The sequence below is a fragment of the Schistocerca nitens genome, chromosome 12 (assembly GCF_023898315.1).
Source record: "Schistocerca nitens isolate TAMUIC-IGC-003100 chromosome 12, iqSchNite1.1, whole genome shotgun sequence".
NCBI classification, from domain to species: Eukaryota; Metazoa; Arthropoda; class Insecta; order Orthoptera; family Acrididae; genus Schistocerca; species Schistocerca nitens.
In genome coordinates this window covers 172,109,314-172,122,603 of record NC_064625.1, presented here as the reverse complement: position 1 = coordinate 172,122,603, position 13,290 = coordinate 172,109,314, and the positions used below count along the sequence as shown (strand labels likewise).

Here is a 13,290-nt window from a genome sequence, read left to right as displayed (position 1 = left end):
ATGTGTATTTCACTGAATTATGCGTCACGGAATACTAAAACTACGCCATGAAAAATACCCCCTTCCGTTCGTAAATTCCCGTTACAAACTTGTAGGACTTTTTGGGGGAGTGGGTACATGATATTTTGAATAGGAACCAATGTCTGGAGACGTACCGTTTCCGTTCTGTGACGGTTTCGGTTCAGATGTTTAATTCTTCCCCTTCTGCTTGAGGAATAGAATTAGTTCTGAAGCAGTGCAATTACTAGCTAACAATTCGGAAGGAAACATAATAAAACATCCATTTATCACTTAAGCACATTTGTTTGTTTTAACACTTAAACGTTACATGTTTACATTACAAAACGAAAAAGAACCCAGCACACTGCACGTACAGAACAATACTGACCCATTACAACAGCGGCCCCGTGTGACGACCACCAACGTGTTGTGGTACACTCTCTCCGTCCCCCCCCCCCCCCCCCCCCCACCCCTGGTGTCTCTTCAGTTTGTAGTGCAGCGGCCAGAACTAGTGCGAACAGCTCTTTCTTTCTCTCTCCCTACAGGAGTCTCGTGGGTTACTGTTAAAAATATTATGTACTCACTCTCCTCTAAAAGTCCTAGAAGTTTGTAACGGGGATTTCCGAACACCCAATATGTGCACGAACCATCGGGGAAGTTTGGCCAGGTTGTTCAAAACAAGGAGATATAACACAAAATCACTAAGAACTTTTTAAAAATCCGTCATTCTTCCATACGCGAGACAAGAAAAAATTCGTGGTTCGTGAGAGAAAGAACAGTTGTATCGCGTAGGTTTTAAACCATTCCCAGTTATAGATTGACGCCTTAAGTGCAGTTGCTGTGGTGTGTACACGATGAAGGAAATTAGAAACAGGAGGGATTGAAGCAAACTGAAACTGGAACTTGCGGTGAAGACAACTGCCGTGAAGGAAGAATACAAACTGCAACTGGAAAAAGGGATAGCTATTGTAGACGTTCACCAGGGAAGACGAATGGAATATTTCAGAATTTGAAACACGAACAGCTGCTAGCATGAGTTTCTTGCAAGTAGATACCTTATGGGTTGCGAAGCAACTCAAATCGCTTCATACGGGCAAGTCTTCAGGTCCAGATTGTATACCGATTAGGTTCCTTTCAGATTACGCTGATACAATAGCTCCCTACTTAGCAATCATATACAACCGCTCGCTCACCGATAGATCTGTACCTACAGATTGGAAAATTGCGCAGGTCGCACCAGTGTTTAAGAAGGGTAGTAGGAGTAATCCATCGAACGACAGACCCATATCATTGATGTCGGTTTGCAGTAGGGTTTTGGAGCATATACTGTATTCAAACATTATGAATCACCTCGAAGGGAACGATCTATTGATACGTAATCAGCATGGTTTCAGAAAGCATCGTTCTTGTGCAACGCAGCTAGCTCTTTATTCGCACGAAGTAATGGCCGCTATCGACAGGAGATCTCAAGTTGATTCCGTATTTCTAGATTTCCGGAAATCTTTTGACACCGTTCCTCACAAGCGACTTCTAATAAAGCTGCGGGCCTACGGGGTATCGTCTCAGTTGTGCGACTGGATTCGTGATTTCCTGTCAGGAAGGTCGCAGTTCGTAGTAATACACGGCAAATCATCGAGTAAAACTGAAGTGATATCAGGTGTTCCCCAGGGAAGCGTCCTGGGACCTCTGCTGTTCCTGATCTACATAAATGACCTGAGTGACAAACTGAGCAGTTCTGTTAGGTTGTTCGCAGATAATGCTGTAATTTACGTGTAGTAAGGTCATCCGAAGACCAGTATCAGTTGCAAAGCGATTTAGAAAAGATTGCTGTATGGTGTGGCAGGTGGCAGTTGACACTAAATAACGAAAAGTGTGAAAGTGATCCACACGAGTTCCAAAAGAAATCCGTTGGAATTCGATTACTCGATAAATAGTACAATTCTCGAGGCTGTAAATTCAACTAAGTACCTGGGTGTTAAAATTATGCACAACTTCAGTTGGAAAGACCACATAGATAATATTGTGGGGAAGGCGAGCCAAAGTTTGCGTTTCATTGGCAGGACACTTAAGAAGATGCAACAAGTCTACTGAAGAGACAGCTTACACTACACTCGTTCGTCCTCTGTTAGAATATTGCTGCGCGGTGTGGGATCGTTACCGGGTGGGATTAACGGAGGACATCGAAAGGGTGCAAAAAAGGGCAGCTAGTTTTGTATTATCACGTAATAGGGGAGAGAGTGTGGCAGATATGATACGTGAGTTGGGATGGAAGTCATTAAAGCAAAGACGTTTTTCGTCGCGGCGAGATTCATTTACGAAATTTCAGTCACCAACTTTCTCTTCCGAATGCGAAAATATTTTGTCGAATCCAACCTACGTAGGTAGGAATGATCATCAAAATAAAATAAGAGAAGTCAGAGCTCGAACAGAAAGGTTTAGGTGTTCGTTTTTCCCGCGCGGTGTTCGGGAGTGGGATGGTAGAGAGATGGTATGATTGTGGTTCGATGAACCCTCTGCCAAGCACTTAAATGTGAATTGCAGAGTAATCATGTAGATGTAGATGGGAATATACCTCACAAAAAACACTTAAAAGGTGTGAGAGACTGGGCACTTCAGAGATGGGGCACCCTTACAGAAAATTCCTAAAGCAATTCTTTGATACTTCATCAGGTGTGTTACCTTATTTTTTGACCTTCTGAACGAATGTTTTTTCGTGGCCTTGATTCGTAAAGCGGGGGGCTGTAATGTGTTCTGACATGATTTGTATGGGGAACGCTGCTGACTGTTGTGACAAAGATGACCGACCAGGAGTGTCAAGCGGGGGATGGTGGAGTGCTGTTTTCCACCACCACCACCACCACCACCACCTTGTGACCTATTTGTGACCTAGGAGGGGTTTATTTATTTAATCGTATGGCTAGGGTCCCCGTCGGGCAGGTCGTTCGCCGGGTGCCGGTCTTTCAATTTGACGCCACATCGGGCACCTGTAGTCGATGAGGATGATAGGATGATGATGATGATGATGACATCACAACACCCAGTCTCTGGGCGGAGACAATTCCCCGACCCAACCGGGAATCGCACCCGGGCCGAGAGGTTTGACAATCTGTCATGCTGACCATTTTTTTTTCCTCTTCATTTTGTTCGTTAGGGTTCGTTGTATTTCGTCATAGCGGACGTCACATGACATTCGTTGAAGCTCGTTGTTGATCGTTTCACTCAGTTTTTATATTACAGAGGCCAGCCAGCTCTCTGACCGAACACGCTGAGCTACCGTGCCGGCTGAATTTCATTTTGTTCGTTTTCGTTCGTTGTATCTGCTCTGGGCGGACGTCGAAAGACACCCGTTTCAGTTCGTTGCTGATCTATTAACTCAGTTTTTTTTATTACAGAGGGCAGCTAACCCCCTGACCGAACACGATGAGCTACCGTGCCGGCGGATAAGCTTGTCACAGATCTGGTCAAATGCAGAGTGCGGCAGGTCTTGGATGGAGGTGACCGTATCCTTGGGATGGGGAGGAGAAGTGGGGCAGTTCTGGCAACGATGCTGAGTGTCCTAGGACCACCTCTGCTCCAATACCGACTCTGTCGCATTCCACTGTTGTCATGCTGCACCAACAAAACTCAGACAGGTCTGAATCCAAATGTCGCCAGTTGTAGCGGGTGACCAGTGGTGGCACGGACGTCAACAACCTAGGGCGCCACCTGCGGCCCTGCCTCGTTGCCTGCAGCTGTCACGTGCTGTCGTTCACTTCTACCTCTCGAGCAGGATGCCGCCGTCTTGTGGTCCGCTTCAGCAGTGTTTGTGTTTGCTCGGCAGGCCCGCCCCTGTGGCCGTCGTCGTCCCCGGAGTGCGGCGGTCGCCGGCAGAGCCCCGTGGCGCTGGACACCACGTCCGCTATGGCCAGCCACCAGCCGCGCCTGCGCTGGTTCGGCTGGCACAACCTGCCCGTCTCGCAGCAGGTCGCCAACAACGGACACACCGGTGCGGCCGCTCCCTCTACAGCTAGCTCGACACCCTCGCCGCCCACACACTTTCAAACCTCCACTGTCGTACACTACTGGCCATCAAAATTGCTACACCACGAAGACGACGTGCTACAGACGCGAAATTTAACCGACAGCAAGAAGATGCTGTGATATGCAAATGTTTAGCTTTTCAGAGCATTCATACAACGTTGGCGCCGGTGGCGACAGCTACAACCTCCTGACATGAGGAAAGTTCCCAATCGATTTCTCATACACAAGCAGCAGTTGACCGGCGTTGCCTGGTGAAACGTTGTTGTGATGCCTCGTGTAAGGAGGAGAAATGCGTACCATCACGTTTCCGACTTCGATAAAGGTCGGATTGTAGCCTATCGCGATTGCGGTTTATCGTATCGCGACATTGCTGCTCGTGTTGGTCGAGATCCAATGACTGTTAGCAGAATATGGAATCGGTGGGTTCAGGAGGGTAATACGGGACGCCGTACGGGATCCCAACGGCCTCGTATCACTAGCAGTCGAGATGACAGGCATCTTATCCGCATGGCTGTAACGGATCCTACAGCCACGTCTCGATCCCTGAGTCAACAGATGCGGACGTTTGCAAGACAACAACCACCTGCACGAACAGTTCGACGACGTTTGCAGCAGCACGGACTACCAGCTCGGAGACCATGGCTACGGTTACCCTTGACGCTGCATCACAGACAGGAGCGCCTGCGATGGTGTACTCGACGACGAACCTGGGTGCACAAATGGCAAAACGTCATTTTTGGGACGAATCCAGGTTCTGTTTACAGCATCGTGATGGTCCCATCCGTGTTTGACGACATCGCGGTGAACCCACAATGGAAGCGTCTATTCGTCATCGCCATACTGGCGTATCACCCGGCGTGATGGTATGGGGTGCCATTGGTTACACATCTCGGTCACCTCTTGTTCGCATTGACGTCACTTTGAACACTGGACGTTACATTTCAGATGTGTTACGACCCGTGGCTCTATTCTTCATTCGATCCCTGCGAAACCCTACATTTCATCAGGATAATGCACGACCGCATGTTGCACGTTCTGTTCGGGCCTTTCTGGATACAGAAAATGTTCGACTGCTGCCCTGGCCAGCACATACTACAGATCTCTCACCAATTGAAAACGTCTGGTCAATGGTGACCGAGCAACTGGCTCGTCACAATACACCATGATGAACTATCGTATCGTGTTGAAGCTGCATTGGCAGCTGTACCTGTACACACCATCCAAGCTCTGACTCAATGCCCAGGCGTATCAAGGCCGTTAGTACGGCAAGAGGTGGTTGTTCTGGGTACTGATTTCTCAGGATCTATGCACTCAAATTGCGTGAAAATGTTATCACGTCAGTTCTAGTATAATATATTTGTCCAATGAATATCCGTTTATCACCTGCATTTCTTGTTGGTGTAGCAATTTTAATGGCCAGTAGTGTATTTTGGCATCAAGTGTTTGTGACATTCTCTTATCTCTCACTGGACTAAATAAACAGCCGTGCAAAACTTAAGGTTGAAAATAACGCTTGCAAGGTTTGTGAATGCCAAGTGACATAGCCCAATGAAGCTTGGACCATAAATAGAAGAAAATAGTACTGACTGTAACTGAAAGATATAAACAATGATTACACTTTTATTCAAAGACAATAGTTGTACTGAAGATTTATGATGGTCCCCTGGACATCACTGGAGATAGGACACGGTTCATAATAGTGTGCATGGTCACTACAGACGACAGTGCATTCTGTGCAACGTTTCCGTCCTGACCACAGAGTTGGTAAAGAGTTCTTGTACTAGGGAATTCCATACCTCCACCAACGCAGATGACAAACCTTGAACTGTGGTTGGTGCATGTGCAAGTTCTGCAGTACATCTCCACAATGCATCCCACATGTGCTTGAGAGGAACTGGGTTGGCCACTCCAGTCACCGAATATCCTCTTCTTCAAAGAGCCTCTCCAACTGTTCTGTTCGATGTGGTAGCGCCTTCTCATGCATAAAAATGAAATCAGAGGTGAATGCACCACTGAGTTGAACCACACGGTGAAGGACTGCTGTGTCACAATAACTTCGACTGGTGACTGTACGGTACTCAAAGATCTGAATGTCAGTACGCCAATCCAGCATTATGCCTACCCATATCATAACACCTGGACCACGAAAACGGTTATGTTTGGCAACATCCCTATGTGCATTACATACCCTCATAAGGCGAGAGGTGGAAACCTGTAATGCACACAGGATCATTGTCCCATTTGGTGCCTCTGGTGTGATGGCGTGCGGAGGCAGAATGTTGCATGGTCCTATGCCTTCCTAATCATTCAACATGGTGCACTCACTGGTCAAAGTTACTGTGACAAGTCCCCATGTGCATCTATTCAGAAGTGTGTTCGGCCTCTACAGTTGGTTATCGTGGGTGCAATTGGGAGAGAGAGTGAGTGCGATTTTATCTTATCTTCTTTTATCGCATTTTCTACGTTTTAACAACATTAGTTTCAGTTGATCTTCGTATACGCGCTGATAAGCTCGATGTTGAGTGTCCCTGTTCCACAAACACACACATTCAGCCATCACTTCATTATTATGGATGAAAGTCTGCAACCGCAACCATATCGAATAGCGTAGCTAGTGGAGCTCCAGCAATGGGCCCATATTCGGCGAATAGGCCGACCTGCTCGTTCCCACAACTTCAGTCCCATCGAGAGTGGTGGTGAGATGCGGTGGGGAGACACATCGCAGCACCAGCGACCACCCAGCAATTACCAATAGCGCTGGTGGAGCAGTGGAAAGCCGTACCACAGGAACTCCCTGGCAACCTTGTGGCCAACATGTTAGCTCGTTGCAGAGCATGCAGTACCGTTCGTGGTGATCACTTTATTCCATTTATGCTCCAGATTTTATCGAGCTATGATACTTGGTATTGACACATTATGGGAAACTTACTTTCATCCTCAAGTCTTGTACACCAGTGTGTTGGTCACACCTCTTGTCCAATTCACTAGAATCTCTCTAAACCACATACCTCACCCTGAGAGAGAACTTAGCAATAAATCTTAAACTAAAATTAAACCCTGTATCAGTTAGAAGAATCGTAGTAATAAGATGTTTAGGGGCACCCTGAACGAACGTCGTAAATTTTTAAATCATATAGAGAAGAATGGCACATAAAATACAACCATCATGCACAAAATTATAACTATTGCAAACAGACCATTTCAGCTTCTCTTGAAAACAGATCCCTCCCCCCCCCCCCCCCTCATGAACCACATACCTCGTTATCAGGAGAAAGAAAACTGGCGTTCTACGGATCGGAGCGTGGAATGTCAGATCCCTTAATCGGGCAGGTAGGTTAGAAAATTTAAAAAGGGAAATGGATAGGTTAAAGATAGATATAGTGGGAATTAATGAAGTTCGGTGGCAGGAGGAACAAGACTTTTGGTCAGGTGATTACAGGGTTATAAATACAAAATCATATAGGGGTAATGCAGGAGTAGGTTTAATAATGAATAGGAAAATAGGAATGCGGGTAAGCTACTACAAACAGCGTAGTGAACGCATTATTGTGGCCAAGATAGACACGAAGCCCACGCCTACCACAGTAGTACAAGTTTATATGCCAACTAGCTCTGCAGATGACGAAGAAATTGAATAAATTTATGATGAAATAAAAGAAATTATTGAGATAGTGAAGGGAGACGAAAATTTAATAGTCATGGGTGACTGGAATTCGAGAGTAGGAAAAGGGAGAGAAGGAAACATAGTGGGTGAATATGGATTGGGGGAGAGAAATGAAAGAGGAAGCCGTCTGGCAGAATTTTGCACAGAGCATAAATTAATCTTAACACTTGGTTCAAGAATCATAAAAGAAGGTTGTATACATGGAAGAACCCTGGAGGTACTAGAAGGTTTCAGATAGATTATATAATGGTAAGACAGAGATTTAGGAACCAGGTTTTAAATTGTAAGACATTTCCAGGGGCCGATGTGGATTCTGACCACAATCTATTGGTTATGATCTGCAGATTGAAACTGAAGAAACTGCAAAAAGGTGGGAATTTAAGGATATGGGACGTGGATAAAATGAAAGAACCAGAGGTTGTACAGAGTTTCAGGGAGAGCGTAAGGGAACAATTGACAGGAATGGGGGAAAGAAATACAGTAGAAGAAGAATGGGTAGCTTTGAGGGATGAAGTAGTGAAGGCAGCAGAGGATCAAGTAGGTAAAAAGACGAGGGCTAGTAGAAATCATTGGGTAACAGAAGAAATATTGAATTTAATTGATGAAAAGAGAAAATATAAAAATGCAGCAAATGAAGCAGGCAAAAAGGAATACAAACTTCTCAAAAATGAGATCGACAGGAAGTGCAAAATGGCTAAGCAAGGATGGCTTGAGGACAAATGTAAGGATGTAGAGGCTTGTCTCACTAGGGGCAAGATAGATACCGCCTGCAGGAAAATTAAAGAGACCTTTGGAGAAATGAGAACCACTTGCATGAATATCAAGAGCTCAGATGGAAACCCAGTTCTAAGCAAAGAAGGGAAAGCAGAAAGGTGGAAGGAGTATATAGAGGGTCTATACAAGGGCGATGTTCTTGAGGACAATATTATGGACATGGAAGCGGATGTAGATGAAGATGAAATGGGAGATACGATACTGCGTGAAGAGTTTGACAGAGCACTGAAAGACCTGAGTCGAAACAAGGCCCCCGGAGTAGACAACATTCCATTAGATCTACTGACAGCCTTGGGAGAGCCAGTCGTGACAAAACTCTACCATCTGGCGAGCAAGATATATGAGACAGGCGAAATTCCATCAGACTTCAAGAAGAATGTAATAATTCCAATCCCTGGACGAACATCGTAAATTTTTACATCATATAGAGAAGACTGGCAGATAAAATACAACCATAGTGCACAAAATTATAACTATTGCAAATAGACCATTTCAACTTCCCTTGAAGACAGACATAACGTACTACTGATCCATTATTAGCATCAGTTGTAGGATATGGGGCGAGCGTTTGAGCTGATAGACTGCAGCTTCTGATGTCAGCTTTACTATTCTAAAGAGTTCAACGAAGAGTGCTACTAAGATTAAATGGGCGCGTGATGCACAAATGATGCGTTGTTATTAATTCTAGGAATATTCCCATTAGGCTTAGGTGTAATGAGAAGTGGAACCTTTATTGGTTAAAGAAAGGCAATAAAAACGTATGAAGCATACTTGCAACTAAGTCCAATACGAAAAACTTAATACAGAATCACATATTATAACTTTGGCTAACTAAATGCTAGACTACAGGCACAGAATGAGAAATATATGAATTTCTGACACCAAGGAGCGACTAAAAACGAGATTTCTTCGGCCGTCGAGTGGAGCGATTCTTTATATGAACGCTCGTGGCCTGTGTGCTACGTATCTAGATAAAATCCAAAGAGGGATGAATGAAAGAGTGGTCTGCGGCAGTGTGGGCACGTCAGAGCACAGGCTGTGGATCTGTGCGCTCTACGAAGGCGCAGCGGGTAATGGCCGTGAGGCATTGAGGTTGCTGGAGCCCAAAGCAGCTCTGAGGAACAAGCCAAGCTGGCGCTTCTTGGACGATACCGCAGCTGCAGTATCCAGGAAGGCAGAGGAAGACTTCAGGAGTCACTCAACAGCACGGCAGCATGCTGCCAACCCGACCAGATAACATACTTTTCAGACGGTGAGAAGAAGACTGCGGTCGACGACCACGAAATAAAATGGTTTCTCAAGACTTTACATTGCGCCGCTGCGAGTGACCACGGAAGTGTGGACTCCTAAGGTGTTACAATGAGCTGTGGCATGATTCTATGCAGTGAACACGCCGTTGACGTCCTGCCCTATGCCCAAGGTATGCACCAGGTCAGTGTGAGGGTGGATCCAGTAGCGGAAACAACGATCTACAGTTTTAATGCACCCCGAGAAATGAAAAAAAAAATCTTCGACTGTTGTTTTGTAATGGTAGAGAGTTGTTGTAGTATTAGCAGTTTTGTAGGATTGGCATTTTTTTTTCAAAATTTTGTTTCTGTGGAGATCCACAGCCTCTAAATGTTTAATAAAAGAAAACCTCGTCCACAATAGGCTGTAATGCAAACGAGCTTTATTTAAATCGTGCGATTAGCAAATTTCGCCAACTTGCCATTTTCAAGCACCTGTAAAAGCAACTTGGAAGGGTATCAGATTGGCTGCATACATGTCCATACATAGCCATCTATAAATAACACATTACACCACTCACAACTGTGGAGTAGTTCTACTTCTGTCCATGCATATCGTAATTGCCAAATTATTTTTCCCTGTACATAAAGAGTAGACGTTACATTCCATCCTTACATTGGGAATGGGTCCACGACAACGTTACGACCTTAAATGTCATATTTGTGACGTTTCTCTCAGTACTACAGGTTTACAACTAGCAGCAGCTGATATGATGTCGAAAATACATGTAGATGCACATACTGTAGAACTGTCGATAGGAAGTGCCAGAGGCTCATTACATACCAGGTGGTTATAATTAAACTTACCCTGTTTAACTTGTTATAACAAGGAAACTATTTACCATACAAGGACCAAAGTTGCTAGCATTAATGTCAAGGACATGGGAAAGAGAAATAATGCAGAATAAATTCCATTGAAACACTTTTAATATGCTGGTACGGTACATCATACCATTATATACCGGTACCACTACTGCTACAAAGAGGGCCTCAATATGGCGCCCATCAGCGTCGAGAAGAGTCTGAAAGCGCAAGATTACATTCTGCACAGCAGAACGAAACATTTCGCTAGGTATGCTGGCTACCTTTCTTTGGATCGACACACGCAGCTCATGTGTGAATGTTCGCCTGGTAAGCCCTGTTTTTTGCATGATGTACATCGAATAAAAAATATGAGCTGTTACAGATCCCTTAAGAAGAGAAACTAGGTGTTATAGGTGTTAACGTGACATTCACTAACATTTTTTAGAAAATACATCGAAGGTACTAGAAGATATGAAAACCTGTTAACATCTATCAAGCAGTATACAGTAAGAGGTAGGATGGCAAAAGAAATGGCACTTGCTATAGAAATATAGGAAGCAGTACTGGGCACTTCATGAAATTAAGGACTTGCAGTATGTGATACTACCGTAAAATGAAGCAACCCAAAATAGTATAGAGATCAACTCAGTGTAAATATAAAACAACAAGGGAAGATAGCGTTGAAAAAAGGAAGCGAACGTCTATGCAGCAGACGGGTCTGAAAGAAGAATATAAGGCTATGTAAATTAACTGATGGCACGATTCAAATAGAGGTCATTTATATAGAGCATATTATGGACCATGTTTTCTTTTATTTTTGCAAAATGTTTGTAAACACCAGGAATCAATAATTAATACATTTATTAGTATCCACAAGGAGGTGCCTGTGTGGTGTATAATAATTCCCTACAAAATAGGCTGTCATTGTGGAGATTAAATAAATAGTCCCTGTTGGAAGCGCACATAGGTTTCTCTGGGGTGGCGAAAAATGGAAAAATGTGCACAACTGGTACCAGCTGTCACGTGATACTCCACTGCTGACGTGAGTCGTGGCAGTTATTCTACGAGGGCCATCCACAAAGTGCATTACGTTTTGGAATTAAATATAAATAAATTATTGGAAATTTTTTATTAGACACAGATGAAAGCCACACTTAAATACTACTTTTCTACATAGTTGCCATTTAAATTAAGGCACTTATCGTAGCGATGGACGAGCTTAGAAATTCCTTCGTCGTAAAATTCGGCCGCCTGCGCCTTCAACCACGTGGTTACCTCTTCTTGAAGCTGTGCGGCGTCATCAAAACGCTGCATAGCCAACGACTTCTTCATTGCTGGGAATAAGCGGAAGTCGCTCGGTGCCAGGTCGGGACTGTACGGCGGATGAGGAAACAACTCCCACTTAAAAGATTCGAGAACTTCACGAGTGGCATTTGCCGTGTGGGCCCGGGCGTTGTCGTGAATCGGCAAGATCTTTGAGCCCAACTTTCCCCTGCGCTTGTTTTGTATTGCTCTTCTGAGGTTGTGCAGAGTTTGGCAATACCTTTGGGAGTTTATTGTAGTGCCTCTTTCCAGGAAATCCACAAAAATCACACCTTTTCTGTCCCAAAAGACAGTCGCCATCACCTTCCTTGCCGACATTGTTTGCATGCATTTCTTGGGTTTTTGGGGGGAATTTGTGTGCCCCCACTGCATTGACTGCGATTTCGTCTCGCAGTTCACATGCTCAACCCATGTTTCGTCACCAGTAACGATGCGATCGAGTAATGAGTCGCCATCTTTCTCGTAAGCGTCCAAAAACGTTAACGCTGCAGCCATTCGCTGATTTTTCTGAATCTCTGTCAAGATTTTTGGTATCCATCTTGCACAAAACTTGTGGTAACCGAGCTTTTCGGTAATGATTTCGTGCAACAAACTTCGTGAAATTTGTGGAAAACTCGTAGAGAGTTCCGTTATTGTGAAATTACTGTTTTCACGGACCGCGGCATCGACTTTTTCGACAAGTTCGGCAGTCACCATGCTGGGTCTTCCACTTCGCTCTTCGTCGTGAACGTTAGTTCGGCCATTTTTAAATTTTATGACCCATTGACGCACTCCACCTTCAGTGATTGTGTTGTCCCCATACACTTCACAAAGCTGCCGATAGATTTCTATCGGTGTACAGTTTTTTGCAGTCAGAAACCTTATTACAGCACGCACTTCAAATTTCGCGGCATTTTCAATTAATGCTGACATTTCAAACTGTCACAGTAACTCAACGGAGTACAGCACGAACCTCTCACTAGCACGGCAGGATGCCGACTGAGCGGCGGAATGCCATGACACCAAGATGGCCGCGCTAGCCCCGCCCCTAACGGACACAAACGAAAACGTAATGTACTTTGTGGATAGCCCTCGTATCATGTGTGGAATCAGTGTAATAAGACGATTCGACGTACAGACGTGACACAGTGGCGCAAAAGACCTGTTGTGATTGGACGTGTCCACGACCACACGAACTTCTGACGTGTCTACAAATGCTGTACCACTCGCAGCCTTGTGACAAGGCGTAAGAATAGCGAATGTAAAAAGACGCTGACCGACAGGGGGCGGGGACGATAAGAACTGCAGGTGTCAGTGGCTGCAGGCCCGTCTCGACCACTTTCCCAGTGAACGCTGCGAAGGGAACTGCGTGCAGCGGATATTTGGAGTCGGGGACCTCGCAAAAGGCACACACCGACAGACAAATCTGCACTTCATTAT

At 45.0% G+C, this 13,290-nt stretch overlaps 1 protein-coding gene across 1 annotated transcript in view; it reads left to right on the top strand.

Annotated features, from left to right (window-relative positions):
* LOC126214987 (carbonic anhydrase 2-like) overlaps positions 1-13,290 on the top strand; it is a 92,572-nt gene that overhangs the window by 27,536 nt on the left and 51,746 nt on the right. Inside the window, exon 3 of the mRNA XM_049941618.1 lies at positions 3,821-3,985. Coding sequence (XP_049797575.1) covers positions 3,821-3,985 — 165 coding nt within the window. The remainder of the gene's footprint in view (positions 1-3,820; positions 3,986-13,290) is intronic.